General features: G+C 36.1%; 1 protein-coding gene across 5 annotated transcripts in view; it reads left to right on the forward strand.

Annotated features, from left to right (window-relative positions):
* Positions 1–16970, forward strand: part of PPP2R5C (protein phosphatase 2 regulatory subunit B'gamma) — a 79854-nt gene that overhangs the window by 36488 nt on the left and 26396 nt on the right. For all 5 annotated transcript variants that reach the window (XM_035551237.2, XM_035551238.2, XM_035551241.2 and 2 more), the window contains one exon: positions 14319–14518. In XM_035551237.2, the coding sequence (XP_035407130.1) occupies positions 14319–14518 (200 nt within the window). The remainder of the gene's footprint in view (positions 1–14318; positions 14519–16970) is intronic.

The raw sequence follows: 16970 nt of genomic DNA on the forward strand, positions 1-16970 counted from the left end.
TGGCACACAAAAACAATGTTTCGTTACTTTCTTAATGCTCTTTTAGCAGCTCAGCAGTAGTCAAAAATTGTTTGGCAGGTATGTGTTTTTAGGGAGCATCCATAACTAAAGTATCTTTTGAGTAAGCTAGAACTCGTAAATGTATGCAGTCAGCTGGTTCACCCACACTTCTTCACATTTATCTGCTTTTGGAAATATGTAATAAATGGAATTCATTTGCTCAGTACTGTGAAATCTTTCTGTAGCTCTTTTTAACAGGCTTTAAAGTGACAATGAATATTCCATTAACAAACTGTGTGACCTCACTATTAATCTTCTGTATTGTTTATGAAAATGTTGAACAGGGTAACTTCTACCACAGATCCTCACATGTTTTTGGTAATCTTCCTGCATTATAAAAACATTGTTAAAAGTTTTTTTTTTAATTCCTGAGATAACTGTCACCTACCTACTTTATAATCCTTTCCAAGAACGTGATAAATTTCAAGCGTAATTTCCTTTACAAGTGATCACTTTTTTTATTAATGCTTTATTAGTCTGAAACTGGGCTGTATTGATTTTGAAGGCATATGTAGAAATCTCAATGTCACCTTTCATGCTGTTTTTTCTGGTGTTAGTGTATCCTGCTGTGGGAAACGAAAGTGTTTTATTCCCACTGTACTTCCTGCGCAATGGTAATTTTTTTTTACCTCCATACACATCTTGCATTTTCCATACAAGTAGGTATTTTTAAGGATGATAAATTAACTGCTTTGAGCATGCATGTTTGCTTGACCATTAATTTTCTTTAATCTTTCAACACATTTAAATGTAGTAAACATTTAAGGTACAGTGAGTCTTTGTCAGTAGTGAGTAGGATCTTCCTGAGAAGGAAGTTGCAGAGAGTAAACCCCATAATCACTTTCTTCAGAGATGTTTCCATCACATTAATGAGCCATGCTAATTCATTTTCAGTTTACTTAAAATATAAATTGATAGCTACTTCTGAAATTGCAGGCATGGTTTTAGTTCATGGAAATACTCCTGTGCCTTCAAAATTTCCTTCCCCACTTCTAATCCAGTTAATGCGACTTCCCATGATCAGCACACATTTTCTGTTCTGTTTGTGGGTTGCAGTTCTTGGTTTTGCATGGATGAATCTTAGCTGAGGTTTAAAGGAGATGAAAAATGCTTGTTCTTCCCCATCAGAGCAAATTGAAATTTGATAATCTGGAGGTGGGAGCACTGGCTGCTTGTTTGAAGGTTTTTACCTGTGTCTTCTTACTGAGCCACCCAGACTCTGTTGATGTTCAGCCTGACTCCTCTTGCCAAAATTGCCAAAATTTTCCTGTATCCTCGTAGCAGGTACTTGGCCAGTGCTGCTCTATAGCCTTGCTTAACCATTTGTACACAGAATTGTTAGCTTTGAAACTCTCTACTGTTCTTCCTGAAACTGGTGCTTTGAAAGAGAGAAACAAGACCATCTTCCCCAGGAACAAGCAACACTCCTGTTCTTAATGAACCCAGGTCTCATATCTGTAGGATTGTGAGATGCATATGTAAGAATGTCATCAATTAGTATTAGATAATTATCTAAATTATCACAGCACTGTTATTTCATACAAATGACTGTTACAGTACTATTGCCTCTTGTGATGGTTTTGCTGGATTTTTAGAAAGACATCCGGATGTAGCCGTAGTACGTAGCCAGACACAGACTGATGTGTTTGTGTTTTTTTTAACTGGTGTTTCCTGAAGCAACTCATGGGGAACATTCTTAATACTTGACCAAGAATGCATTTAAAGGAGGCTGCGTATTTATCACACCTGCTGAGTTTAATGTGTTACTGCTTTTACTCTCTGTATTCTGTACTTCTGTCATTCCTTCTGTATTTTTTAATCTTTGTCTAAATCTTCTAGCCAAATGAAGTGTGTATGTATAAATTCAGCTCCTGGAAACAACGAGGATGTTAAGTGTTCACACTGCCTTTAAAATCTCAAAGGGTTCAACTGTAAAAAGTCTTGGGAGGGGACTTTTTGTTGAGCTAAAAGTTCCTTTAAATTAGAGGAAGGTAGTCATCTGGAATTTTTAAGTTGTATTTATTGAGTCATACTGTAATGGTATTCCCTTCAAAGGACGCAAAATTGTATCAACATAAATGCATATCGTCCTCAATTCTTACTTATACGTCTAAATTCTTCTGTTTGGTGATTTTTTGCTATGACATAAGTTTTAAGATTAAAATCCAACATCATTGTTTTCAAGGAAAATTTTTATCCCCATATCTGTTAAAGGCTTTTAATAATAAATTGTAACTTCTATAGAGTCAGCTAATTCTCCATCAGATACTGCTAGTTACTGAAACCATTGTAAAGCATGTAGATTAAGTGGGTACCAGTAATATTTTTCATTTATAGGTACAGGAGTATTTGCATCTATGCAAACAAGATGTTCCTCTGCTGGTAATGGCTTTTATGTTCTAACCTTTATGCCTGACCTAAACCACCTATATGAGTGAAAGTGCAATCTTCTCAGGAAACAGAGCCTGTGCTTGGCTTCTGTCCACCTGCTTGTGTTTAAAAATGACACAGCTGAGTTAAATGATGCTCTGAATGCAAATGAATGCATGATATTTTAAAGCCAAATCTGCACGTGTTTTATTGAATTCCACTTAATGTGCATACAGGTTGTGCAACACCATTTCTGCTATAATTTGCCAGTTAAGTTTCCTTTTTCAAAGGCAGTTAAATTAAGGATGGGGGACTGCCTCAGAACTGTTACCAGTAATGGTGGAAGTGACAGTTTTATGTCAGGCTTCAATTTTCTTAATTGCTCTTGTGACTGATACATGTCTGAATTTTATGAAGTAAACATTTTCCTTATAAGGTCTTTAAAGAAAAGACGAAATACGAAACCAAAAGATGTAAAAGGTAAGTTTAAAAAAAAAAAATCATTCATTTTGGACTTCTCCAGTTATTTACAGCAGTCTGCTACTTGAAAACTTTTCTCTTTGGATCAGTTTTACGGAAGTTCTTTAATTTGCATTTTTGGATTTGCCAACTGTTTTTTTTGTTTTTTTTAACAAAACCTCTAGAACCAAATTTTCATACTGCTTTTGTATTTAAGTCAAAGCATAACAATGTCAGTGCTGTTTCAAAGGTGTTCTGTTTTCATTCGCGTATTGGAAAGAAAACTTGACCAAAATGATCAAAGCTTGAAATCTCATAAACAGGTTAAGGAAAAACTGTTACCAGTTCTTTGAGGTATAATAAGTTTTTCTTCAAAGATTACTCCAAATGAACTTTAATTAGACTAGAATGTTTCTTCCAACCTCTTCCCGGCACGCTATTTTATCCTTTGCTTCTGTTAGCATATAACCTTCTACATAAACTATCTCAAAATCCCAAATCTGATGCAGAGGTGGGTGGTTTTTTGTTTGGTTGGTTTTTGAGGACTGCCTATTGAAGTTATTTGCGTGGTATGAAAAGTGTGGTTTTGTTCTTGTCCCAGTAGGAAATTAATATCTTACTGACCTTTGAATCAGAGTAAACACATGCTCTCCAAAGTAAAATTTTGAGCATGGACTTTACTGCCTAATTCTTCTCACTCCCTCTGATTGGAAAGTGAGTATTCATTAACGTAGCTTAAGGGATAATGAATGCTAAAGCTTATTTTAAATAGAAGAAATTAAAATCAACTGCTTTTATTGTTCATTAATTCTTCTGTTTAAAAAGAAGATAGTAACTAAAAATAGCCTTAATACATATTTAGGGAAATCTGCTGGGAGTGAGGTGTTTATAAACATGACCAGAATTTTTGGACATGCAGTGGTGGGTCAGCCATAGCTAAGAAAGCCAAGCTATTTGTGCCTTTTGTTGGAAGCTCAGATTTGAGTGTGTTATATAAAGAAATGGTCCACTCGTTCTGCTGTGGGAGAGTGGTAGAAATTTGGTGCACGTTACCAGCAGAACGTCAGCCTTTCTGGCAGAGAAGCAATGTACTCCTTTCGGGATGCTGTTGCTAATAGGTACAAGCTCCATTCTGTCCAGAATCCCTTTGTGAGACTGAAGACTAGCCCGACCAGAGCCTAAAGACATCTGTTTGAAGTAAATACTGTAGTTGTCTGAAAACATGTACACAAGGGAAAATAGCATTGGAATATGCAGTGATGATTTGTGAATTGAGTTAAATGGAAAATTCTGAAGTACTTCATTCCTGCCATAATATACCTGTATATATTTGGTTTGTAATCTCTATGTCTTTAATCTTTAATCTTAATGCATAATAATGTTGAAAGCCTGTATTTCAATATGAGTCAATACTATGGTCTTGTTATATGAGTCAAAACTTCCCTTGCTAAAACATGAATTTTATTTCCCAGCGGGGAACTGCTAGTAATTGTTGTTAGTATTTGAAGTAATGGTTCTTAGCACTTGACGTGGCGAGCATTGGCTGCTAAGCAAGTCATTGACCTAGCTCTAAGGTTACTTCTCCTCTCCCAGGCATTATTGCTGTCATGCCGACCACTTCTTTTACCCGAGTTGCATCACACAAGGTTCCCAAATTTCATAGGCATATGGAACTATTGAAGTGTTGCTTATGCCAACAGTGAGGAAGGCTACGTACTGAACTGGAAAGTAGGATTTTTTCAGGAATACACGTGGGGTGGTAACTGTTGTCTGTTGAAAGTTCAGTCAGAACCTCAGTTTGCATCCAGGCTCAGTTACCTTCACTGGTAAAGCCTTCCCTCTGAATAGACTTTTTGAAAACACTTATTCCAGATCTTATTTTTAATTTTGAAAATAATGGAGAATTCAGCTGATTCAGTGTTATCATCAAGGAAAAATTTTAGAAGTGTTTGATTAATTTAAAAATAAATGTTAGCTTCAGTGAGTGCATACAGCTGTGCCTGTGGTACAACTTAAAGAACTCTTGCCTGGGGGGTTGTGCGTTTGGTTTAGGTTGCGTTTGGATGTGAAACACTCAGGGTTTCTTTCTATGGTTTAACCATAGAAAACCGTGGTTCTCTTTTCTTTGTGCTTTCTAATCTATTATGTCATCTCTTTCCAAGTCAGCACTTGACCCAGTGTTCTTCAATGAAATCTTATGATATCTGTTAATAATTTTTCTAGATCTCACCATTAAGTTTATGTATTTTACAGTTCCAAAGTGTCTAACAGAAAACAAGCAGTAACCCACAGGGTTTAGCACATGTAACAGCAAGGAGAGGAACAACCATGCTGATAGGCTCTTTAGGAAGTAACCAAGATACTTTATACATGTTTTGGTGGTTGGTTTTGCGTTGGATTACATTTTACACAGATGTGTGACAGCTAATACTGTTGGCAAGTTACTCACTCTTGAGTGGTATCTGGCTAGAGTTACAGGTTGGTATATGGAGTTGTGATGTGCTTCAGGAAGCTGCACTTCTGCTTGTAGTAGATGGCTTGGCATGATTAGCTTAGATTTATTTCAAGCAAGTATCAAAAATGGCAGAGTTTTATTCAGTTGTTCATTGTTTTCTTCAATTTTCTTAATATAAAGCATATAAATTACACCACACACTGCACTTACATTCTGTAATGTAACTTAAGTCTGGTCTCACCAGTAACCTTGATAGCAGTTCTTCATTTTCTGAGAGACGGTTATATATATTGAAAATACTTTTAAACTCAAATGCAATTGATGTTGCATAATTTTGTTTATGTAAAACTCCAGATTATTGTACCATTGAAAATGGATGCAAGGTTACTTGTATCTTTTGAAGTACATAGTAAATCTAGGAAATAGAGGATTTTTCACTTATGGTTACTAGTAAGTGCTTTGTGTTCAAAAATGGCTTTTCCTGTCATGTTAGCTGTGTGCGTGCCAAAAAGCTCAGAGATCTGTATCTGTGTGGTTCCTGCTTCCCTTGTTAAGACAGTTTTTTCTTCCATTGTCTGTTTGATTTTACTCGCTGTCATTTTTCTCCCTAATTTTCAGGTGGAATTTTTACTTCATTAGGTCAAGCCCATTTCTGCTTGTTTCACTTGTCATTTCCTGTATGAGCATTCGTGTTTTCCTCTTTATGGCACATTGCCTTCCAAGTATTTATGCAGTTATGACTTCTACTCTCTATTTTTTTCAATGTTTTAATCTAGTCTAAAAATGCTTAGTTCAGTCAGATTTAAATATATATCTGATCTCAGGGTGTTTTTTTTACTGTTTTGGGGGGTGGTATTAAGAAAGTAGCTGATTTCTGATAACATTCTTTTTAATGCAGGAGCTTAGATGCAGGGTGGTTTGGGTCCACTTTTGAAGAATCATTACATAATGTAGTAAGTCATCGTGTGCCTCTGATCCACTTTTCCCATCACTAGTTACGATGTACACCTGGAAAAGATGTTAGTGGAAGTCATTTCAGTGCCTCAGCTTGTTTAAATATGTAAAAAAAAAAAAAAAAAAAATTAGTGCCAAACAGTGCAGAATGACAGCAAACTTTTTTCTACTTCCTTGCCAGTTGAAGTCCTTAATCTCCCATTTTTATTTTTGACAGTTAAATGTCATTACATAAAGCTTCTCTATCATCAATCCCACAATTTAATCTTGTAGCTAGGGGATAGCTGCCACCACCAATAGCCTTCCACGTGGGATTCCCCCAAGACTGCAGGACTGCAGCTTTCCTAGTGGATCACTGTTGTGAAGCACCTCTCTTGGGCTTCACTCCAGGACTGGCAAAACGTGTGCTTCTCAGGACTTGCTGCCTCTCGTAAGCTGTGGGTTTTTTTTGCTGTTGCTGTTTAACTAGTTTTACGGTAGTTCATTTAATTCTAGCAGCCGTTAGTTTATTTTTTTCTAATAAATGCAAGACTGTATTGCTTTAAAGAAAATCTAAATCCAGTGAGAAGTCTTTCTTTTGAATGATTTCTTTATTTAGAAAAAAAAAGTTATATGCTATGTACCTTTCTACGTAATGATTTCCAGCATCTTGTTCCTCCTGCCTTCCCCCTCCCCGTTTCTGTATCGTGAGATTAAGACTAGTTTCATACACAACCTGTCAGAGGTGGAATAAACTTTTCTCTTAAACAGAGTTTCAGTTAGACCTAGACTGCACATCAGCAGAGAAGCAAAGTCAGCTCTATTGCTTTGCTGAAAAAAATAAAGCTGAATTTTCACTACTAGCTGGGACCTTTGGTTTCTGAAAACAAAACTTAAGCAAAACCACTGGAGTACTTGAATGTGCAGAAATTTGAACAACTTGAAAGTGAAATCAAATGCGGCTTGCTTTTGAATTTTAGATAGAAAATGTGCCACATGGGTAGGATTTCAAGCTTCATTTTTAAACTTTATTTAATATCAATATGTAGGGAAATATTTACCATGTTTTGGGCACCGGTCTCATTCAGGCGCATTACAGAATGTGAAACAGCAGTAGTTAGTAGCAGTGCGGTTTCTCTAAAGACAGAGAAACCAAACCAAAAGCTCTTATTTCCAATTATAAATGCCTGTTACCTGGAGCACAGCCAAAAGGTATGTCTGGCAGCAGCTCAGTTCCTTGAAGGCAAAGGAGTGGGCATAGCCAGTATTTACAGCTGATTCTGCTTTCTCTATGGGATTGCTGCTGAGAACAGTGGTGCTGCATAAAAGCAGCAGATCCAAGAGAGGGTCATGCTTTAAAGTTGCAGTTTGCTGTACAAGTACTAATAGAGGTTGGGTGCATCCATCTACCAGTCTCAGCTCACCATCGAATTGGCCTTGAACAACACAATTTTGCTATGATATTAGCTGTTTGGGCTGTTAAAACATTTCATTGTCTGTCCTGCAGAAGCTGAAAGTATCTTTAGAGCATTTTTAACTATTGACCAGGAATTTTTGGAGAATCGTGGGCTTTGTTCTAGGCCAGGCTGAAAGTTCATCTAACCTGCAGCATCCTGTTTCTGACAGGAAATGCATTGTTTCAAGAGAAAGGAGAAAAAAAAAAAGGTTGAGAACTTCTCAGTTGGAATGTATTTGAGTAATAATAGTATAATAAATGGTAAATGGAGAAGGACCTCAAACTTGAAAGAAGGAGCTGTGATAGAGACTCAGCTGCAGTTCTTTTGGGAAAAGCCTGCATTCTTTTATGACACTACTTCACTTACATGTGAATCCCATTATCTTCAGTAGTGAGACAGTAGAATTTGCTTTTCTGTGCCACTTAAGAGAGCATAATATATAAAAAATACTGAGTCTAATACAAGCACTGTGTGTCTTCCCATGGGTGTTCCTGTGGCTTTGATCACTATGGGCATTTTTCTTGTTTTAAGCATTTCTTTTGGAGGAGGAAAAAAAAGCTTCTGCAGGATCAATAGTGTTCCAGATAAAACAGTATAAACAGCAATATTTTATGTATTTTTTCCATCCAACGTATGCATAACAATACCTTGTTTCAAGTAATCTGCAGCCAAACTCCCACTCCCAGGGTTGCTAGTTATTGTATCAAGTGTATTGCATATTGTATGTAATTATAGTAATTCCTTGTATTCCTTAAGTGTATTTTAAAGTACTGCTAGACGTAATAGCATTAATTAAACTTTCCATGTGTGAACTGGAAGATTTTCTCCCCACCCCCTTACTTCCAGTATCATCTATTGGGGTAGAATACTGTTATCTGGGAGAGTTTTGTCTCTAAGTACTGTTAGTTTCTTTTGTTATAATTTCAGTAAAATAATTGCAATAAAATCTGCTGAAGAAAATCAGCAACTGTGATGAGTTGGTCAAATAATAGAAATGCAAGAACAATTAAGTTCTGTAACCCAAGGAAGTGCTCCTTGCTGAGGACTAGCATAGGAATTCAACCATGTCAAAATAAAGTAAATATTTTAAATAGAACTTTATTAAATGTTAGACAAGCTTTTTTTGTAATCTTTCCATTTTTCTGTGATTCTTCTTCTCTTCCTCTTTAAAAACTTGATCGCTAGTTCTGGAAAAAGTGATATTTCTGTTAAGTCTACATTTCAATGGATTATGCTCATTTTCCCATGTTCTGCAGTCCCCCTACCTACATGGCTGGCAATTTCTATTTCCTTTACTCTAGATATTGAACGCTCCTATTCTTTGAAAAAATGCCTTCATGGTACTGTTAACTTCAGTGTCTGGGGAAAAAACAAAGATTGCCTGTAACATACTGAACTCCTCATGCTGAAGTACAACTCTGTAGTGCAAATTACAAAGCTCCAGCTTCAATTTTGCTTGCTTTTCTAACGGACAGCCAATTTAAAAGACACTAATACTTGCTTTTTGTTGTCAGAAGGGACCATGTTATCAGTCAGTATCCTTGATGGTATGTCCTTGATAGCCCCCTAGTTTACAGTTAAATGTTGTTTTTCCATATTATTTAAAAACTGTAACCTTCAGTAGGCTTGGAGACACATTTCATAAGATTTATCGTCTGCTTGCAAGCAAGCATCATGCTAGGACTCTTGCTCTACACCTGTATCTTAAGGAAGCGGTTATTTCTAGCCTGTGCTTTTTATCTAGCCTTTTTTTTACGGTGACCTATTTTTTACACATGCTACTCTTCCTCAGTGTGGTGGTCCTGTGTATCCTGTTACTTAAACCTGGGTATGCTTCTGCATGAAGAACCTAGTTGTGCATTTAAAATGATAGGAACTCTTTTTTGTTGATATGCATGTCCATAATCTGATCGGTAGCTCTTATTAATGTCAGCCAGTTTTAAAGAAAAAAGTATTTTTTCCTTCTGATAAAGTGGAAAACTGTCAACTGAGCAAAACTGATACCTCTGCTGAGCCTTCACAAACAAGCAAGCAAGTGCTCACACAGCTACAAGGAATTGTATCTCCTACATGTATTTTCTGCAAATTCTCAGTCATGATTTGTTTTTTGCTTTTAAAATGACGTAGTGAGTCTTACTGACCACAAAATATAATTTGTGGTAGCAATTGTATTGTTCTTCCTGTCAGGCCACAACCTGAACATTTTCAACTTATAGCTTAATTGCAGTTGCAGTCTGTACGTGAAAACAGCTGTTCTGTATGACATTGCTGAGTCGCCTGCTTACCCTGCCTGCCTTTGTCCTCCACTCGGCAGCTGGTAAAGGCTGTTGTCATAGAAAAGCGGTCTTCTCTGGAAAAGGTAGAGAGTGAGTCAGTCATGGACACCCAGTGATGACACAAAATATAAAACTTGAAATGTAACTTTTATATTTGACTGAAAAAGTTACCCAGAGAACAGTAAGTTCTCTGCAGTCCTACAATGCAAATGTGTGATGTAGTACTGCAGGTACGTCTGGGCGCTTAGAAACTGAACTTTTGTTCATGTTTTCTGCTTTTGTTTCTTTTTCTATTTCTATTTTTCTTAAGTGAGGCAAAACTTTGTTCTATTGTGAAAGCAAGGAAATCATCTGTGTTCTGCTAAGACACTTAGGCAAATTCTGTAAGTATTGAATATGTGATATAAATAGCAAAGGGAGAGTTTTTAAGCATTACTCAGTGAATAGCACCAAAAGTCAATTTGGGGATAATTGTAAGGAGTAGCTTTTGAATAACCACAGCCTTCTCAGTCATTGAGGAATGGAGCACCAGAGCTGCTCAATCACAAAAAAATTCATACCTAATAACACGGTCTTCAAGTATGTCAGTTAACTTAAGCAATTAGAAGTCAGAGGTTACAATTAATTGTAGTGGAAGATGATGTAGAAGTTGTCACACAGTGAATGGAAAGCACACAGCCAGATAGTCCTTGGCATGTGGCTAGGGATAAATGACTTGTTGGGGCATCTCGTAATTAAACAGGTGTGCGTACATTCTCTGTACAAAAATTCTGGTCTATCCAGTCTGCTTCTTGGCCACCTTCACTAATCTCTGTCATCCTGAAATCATCCCTTCAAACCTTACGAGTAGGGATGATCTTTACTTGATGGCAAGTACCCCAGGCAAGCACCATGAGAGAATTGAGGTCCGGACACTTGAAAGCTGTTGACGAACGCTTACAAGGCTGGGAGGGGACATGACAAACAATTCCTTACAAATATGTGAGTTTCTCAGTCTCTACGAAGACCATCTCTCACTTCACTGAGCGATAAATATTAAACTTAAAATATTTAAATCAATTCAAAACAAGTGGTGATGCAGGTGGCTTGCCTTGTGAGGGTGTTCCTGGACCCCTCTTAGTTGTCAGTCTTTAATTTCAGAGATTAGTACTCACTATAGCTGTAATGCTTCCTCTCCTTCCAGGTTGGTGTACTGGAAATCATTGTAATTGTATGTCCATTACTTGTATGATTAAGGTCTGTGGATTTCGTGTAGTATACATCTCCAGCACGATATCCCTAAGTGAAATGTTGTTACGCTTCAGGCTGAACCACTTTCCATTTTACGGTTAATTGGGAAAAGGTAACCACTTTCTACAAACATTTTTACATTCAGGTCATAAATCTACCTGACTTTCAACATGCAAATGACTCCATTAAATACTCTTTCCAGGAGAAATTATTCATTAGCTATAGTTTTTAATCTAAATAGACAAAAGCATATGTATTCAGATACAATTTGTGTGGCTTAAAGTATTTTGAAATTATTCACAAAACTGGACAGGATTTTTGTTTAATTTGCTGGAAAGTTAGTTGTTCACATCTGCCATTTAGCACCTTCTTTCTAATTCTTGAACTCTTCGTTATCCAAGGTGCCTTAATGACACTGAAGTCTGTAACTGATAATGGTTTCTTTTGTGTACAGTTTTTTGTCGTTCTGTATCTTCTTTGGAGCTATTCTGCTATGTTTTTTTCTTCTGCAGTTGATTAGTGGAGCAATTTTTTTTAAAGCTACAGACACTAAAGTATTTTAGACCAAATATGTCATACAGGTTTATTACAGCAAAAGTACTTACGAGAGTAAGTTCTTTTGGGGAGGAAGGAGCCACTCCAGTTTGCTATCTTGACAATACATTTGTCAAGCATTTAAAGGAGAGCTACTCATTATATTAACTAATCAGCTGGGCTGATATGTCAGGCAGTTTATTAGGTTACATGTTCATCTGTTAGGCTGTGTGTGTTTATATTCAGTAGTACCACTTGAAATCCTTTGTCTGGTGATGGCTCTTACTGCTTGTGTTTAAGAAAGTTTTTGCATTTTATGGTGCGCTGAAGAGAGAGACAATCTGTCAGCTGAAGTCGAAGCAAACTGCTAGCACTTTTACAAAGGCAATCTAGACTTATTTTGTCTTTTATCATGCTATTAATGGCTTAGTTGTTCATATTCAACAGTAAAAAAAATTGTCATGCAAAAATGTTAAATGCATTATGGTGCTAACTTATGCTCTGTGGTATATTCTCATTTCTTGTCTGAAACTTAATGCTGTGGTTATGTGGCCATTTTAATTGGCATAGATTTTTTTTTTTGCTGCTGTCAAAATATGGTACTGTTCTCTTTACATCTGGCCAGTTACTTAAATATTCCAAATTTACTGGAAGTTAAGGTCCTGATCCTGAAAGCTTTTGCTGTATATAATAAACTATAATGTCACATACATTGATCATCTTAATTGCTCATGGGGTGACTTAGGCAAAAACCAAAGCACATGGGGAATTTTGCGGCATCACAGCTAAACCTTGTAGAATTTTAGAGGCATAACTTTTTGTTTCATAACTGTTGAAATGTTAGCTGTAAGAGATATTTTAAGTTGTCACCATATGAATATTTATAAATAGCAGTCTAGTGTTAGTTCTTTCTTAACAGTAACCTAAATTTAAACTTCTACATCTAAATTTGGACACAGTGATTTAGGCTTGCTTCAGATATAACGGGTGGGTTTGTGTTGATATGAGTGTATTTTTACATTTTTGAAGGTTCGTTATTTTGGAAAGTACTGATGGCAAAAGTAGTGCTGGCTTCCTTGCTTATTGGTTCTCTGTATGTTTGAACTGTACAATCTAATTTTACTTCACATACAAGCGTTAAATTAATTTTTGAGGATCATCAGGGTGGATTAAGGTGTAAAAAGCACATGAATTAAAGACTTCAAAGTTTTCAGAGAACCTAGGTGTCCTTGTCAAACAGCAAAAATAGCACTGCACAAAGCACTGTATAAAGGAAAGGCACGTGTAACTTGATATAACAGTGTTACAGACAGAATTAGAGAGAGTTACCAAAAGAAGTATTTTGAAAAGGTATCACAGAAGAGAGAAATTTAAGTAGATTTGTACGCACTTGAGAAGAGTCACTTTAAACGTGAGGAGCAGTAAAACAAAGCACCAGCAAACTTGTTCAGAAACATTATGAATAGCTAGAGTAGCTTCACGGGTCAATCAAAGGTCCTCTAGAAAAGAGGAAAGGGGAGAAAAAAATTGAACAGAAGTGGCACTGGGAGACTTGAAAGGAAGATGGGCAGAAACGTTAGTGTTCCTATTACTGTGTTTTCTTACCAGCTGCACTTGAGTGATGATTAAACAATCAGTAAATATCAAACCAACTATTTACTCATTTTGATTTAAAATTTACTGGTCTTTTTTTTCCATGTCTTACCCACCTTGATGAGAGCTGACAATGTTATTTTATTGCATGTTATTTGAATATATATAAATACATATATATGTATACATGTATATATCAACTCATGGCTTACATTTGGTAATTGTGATCTTTTCCAGAAGGCCAGTGTTTAATTTTGCAGTGCTGGCCACAATTAACTGAACTAAAAATGCTTCAAGAGATTCATAATGCAGGACTGTCTCTTGCACATGCAAAACATTCAAAGTGATGCTATAAATTGAACAATAGTTGAAGATCCTACGTGCATCTACTCAAATTTCTTTAAATATTTTTTGTGTTAATGAAGTTTTAAAAATAAATAGTTGTTCTGTGCCTACATGTGGTTACTGCAGTCTATTTTCATGCTTGCTGAAAATAATGGAATTTGTGAGGTGGTACATCACAAGTTTAAAAAGTGACTCTGGCTTAAGTATATTGATGAAACTGAAAATCCACCGATTTATCTCTCAGTACTCAGAAAGGAATATTTCTGCAGGTATAGTATTTTGTACACAAACTGAGCTCTTTAGGGAATTCTTGAGGCATTTTTTCAAGTATGTGTATTTTTTTCAGTATTTTTTTCTGTGCAACACCTGTTTGTAATGAAGGCAGTCACGCATCACTTTTGGATTTTGTTAATTCATCCTCTCACGTACAATGTATTTTACTGGGGTTCTTGCTTTGGACCACTATATTCCTGAAGTTCTTTGAAGATTTGGGAAGTTTGCTTTTAGTCTTAAACACTACGGTACCTGTGTCTTGGGGAAATAAAAATGAGTAAAGAATAAAGTCTGCTACAATATAACTTACAACCAATTATTTTTACTTTTCAGATGTTCCTCCTGCTGATCAAGAAAAGCTTTTTATCCAGAAGTTACGACAATGTTGTGTACTTTTTGACTTTGTTTCTGATCCACTAAGTGACCTAAAGTGGAAGGAAGTAAAACGAGCAGCTTTAAGTGAAATGGTAGAATATATCACACACAATCGCAATGTGATTACAGAACCTATTTACCCTGAAGTAGTACATATGGTAAGTAATGGAACCATTCTGAACTCTTTTAATTCATAATTACTTCTTCAGCTGTGTCAATCTGTTTGAAGAAATCTTACTGAAATCTTCAAAAAGATCAACTATGTTTGCACATTGGCAAAATGGTAATATAATAATGTTTTTAAGTCCTCTTGCAAGTATTGACTCTTCTATGTAAGAGAAATTGGATGCATATTTGCAGCAGAAATAAAGTTGATGAAATGAAATCTTTATTAAAAAAAAGACCATCCATCCCCTCCCCCCCAATCTTTTCTGTAATAGGCATTTATAAAAATGCGATGGGGGTGAAGGATGTAAATCTAGTTTTTAAAAGAACAAGTAGATTGCAAAACTGAAAGTTTGAGTGTTTATGTTAGAATTAAGATCACTTCTGCAATCTTGATACTTAATCTCACATAATCACATTCAGTGCCCATAGTTGAAATTTTATTTTTTTTTTCTGCATTTGGAGCTGAGAATGAGGCTCAGACCTTATTTTATTACACTGATGAAGATTCTGCTGGAACAAGTTATATGAACTATTTAGACCTGTGTTGTTTCTTCCCTTTTGCTATCTAAATTTAAGCCAATTCGACCCACTTTGTTTTCTGTCCTGTGTAAGTTTAGTCCAGAGGAGGCCGTGAAACTACAGGAGAGTCTTTCTGCTCTCATTGTGGTGACTGGGCACCAGTTGCATGGAGTAACAACTGGGCTGAGAACAGAAAAAGCATCTTTTCAAGTAGCTAAGTACTAAGCTTGCAAAAAATTGTTGGCCACGTGACATGGTGGTCTGCCCCCCACCCAAATACTCAGTTGGGTTGAGCTTTCAGGGGGAATAAGAAAATGGTACCTCTTTAACATCAATGTGAACTCAGTCAGATGTTGAGGTCCTGCTCCAAATCAGAGACTGTGAAGCATCTTTGGAGTAGATTCAAAGATTTATAGTATTAAAGGTGTTACTCTGAAGAGTGCTTACACCGTAAGTGTTCACTGATACAGAACTTATTTTCATGAGAACTTCTGAGTAAATGAGGATTCTGTACAACTTTAAGTCAAATGTACACAAAACATTGAGGATGGTTAATGAGATGTAGACCGTGTCTTTTCCTGTTTTGATAGCCTATTTGTATATACGTTTTTTGCTCATCAATAATTTATTTGAGAATACTTGATACTCATGGAAAGAGAATTATAAAAGAATAAACTTTCTGAGATTTCATTTAGAGAAAAAAAATGAATTCATGATGATGGCTTGAGTATCTGTGTAAAACGTTAGTGTTTGCTCTTTGCGAGGAGTCTTAACTGTCCATAAATTCTTAACTTCTGCATTGTGAGCCCACATTATCTTCCTCTATCAAAAACCAATGGCAAGGATACATTTAACCAAGGAAAATATATACTTTGCTTTCAGATGCAACTAACGGTAATATAGTTTGCAATTCTGTCAGTCTAATAAATCTTGGTGCAGAATTTGACTCTTAATCACCAATGTTCTGCTATGGGCTCACAGCATCTGTTTGACAATTCTTTCAGTGAATTTAAAATGCTTTTTACTTGTAAGAATCTAAAGGATATGGGATTTCCTTGTATAAGACTTGTACAGCATTGTGGCAGACACTGTCAGTAACCGTTGTCAGACCTGGACTAGGATTTTTAGGTTAAATTCAGATAGCAATTTTTTTAAGGCTGCTATTATGGAAAAGTTTTCTTTCAGTTGTCTGTAATGAAACAACCATATTCCTCTTGCAGTATTATTATATGCCTCTTTCAGGCGTGCACATACAGATGAGTAGTTTTTGCTAAATTCTAGTAGTAGATTTATGTGGATTTTAAGGTAGAATGGTTGTCTTCTATGTACTTTAAGAGACCTGTCTACATTAGGACTCATTACACCAAACTTGGGATAATAATCCATCTAGTTCAGCATCCTAGTCTTATCAGTGATGAGTGCAGAGGTTGCTGGAAAAGATTAAATCTGATTTTTCTTTATCTGAGTTGGTAGTTGGTATAGGAGTTAGGACTTTACTGTGCCAATCTGTTTATCTTCACAACTTGGAGGTTACTCATCTATATATGACTACATACATACATAAGTGTGTGTGAGAGAGCGAGAGAGATTTTTGTTTGCTATAGCTACTGTAGTGTTTAGGCCAAAAACTTAGGGCAATAAATTTCACAAATTACCTATTTAATAATAATAAATTATTTTTCCTTTTCAGTATCTTTATTTGTTCTTTTACTCTGATAAGAGCATTCTTTATAATTCTAGCGATCACATCATGTTCATGCCCCCCATCCCAACCTGCTGTCCCCATTCGTGTTTCAAGTATCTTTGCCAAATGTATAGTTAGATCTTGTCTTTAAACTATGTTTTGATTTGGTTGCTTAATAATTATTTAACTTTAACCATGAGTCTTCTTTTCAAACAATACGAGAGAAATGAGTTTCTCAA

The sequence above is a fragment of the Cygnus atratus genome, chromosome 5 (assembly GCF_013377495.2).
Source record: "Cygnus atratus isolate AKBS03 ecotype Queensland, Australia chromosome 5, CAtr_DNAZoo_HiC_assembly, whole genome shotgun sequence".
In the NCBI taxonomy this organism is placed as follows: domain Eukaryota; kingdom Metazoa; phylum Chordata; class Aves; order Anseriformes; family Anatidae; genus Cygnus; species Cygnus atratus.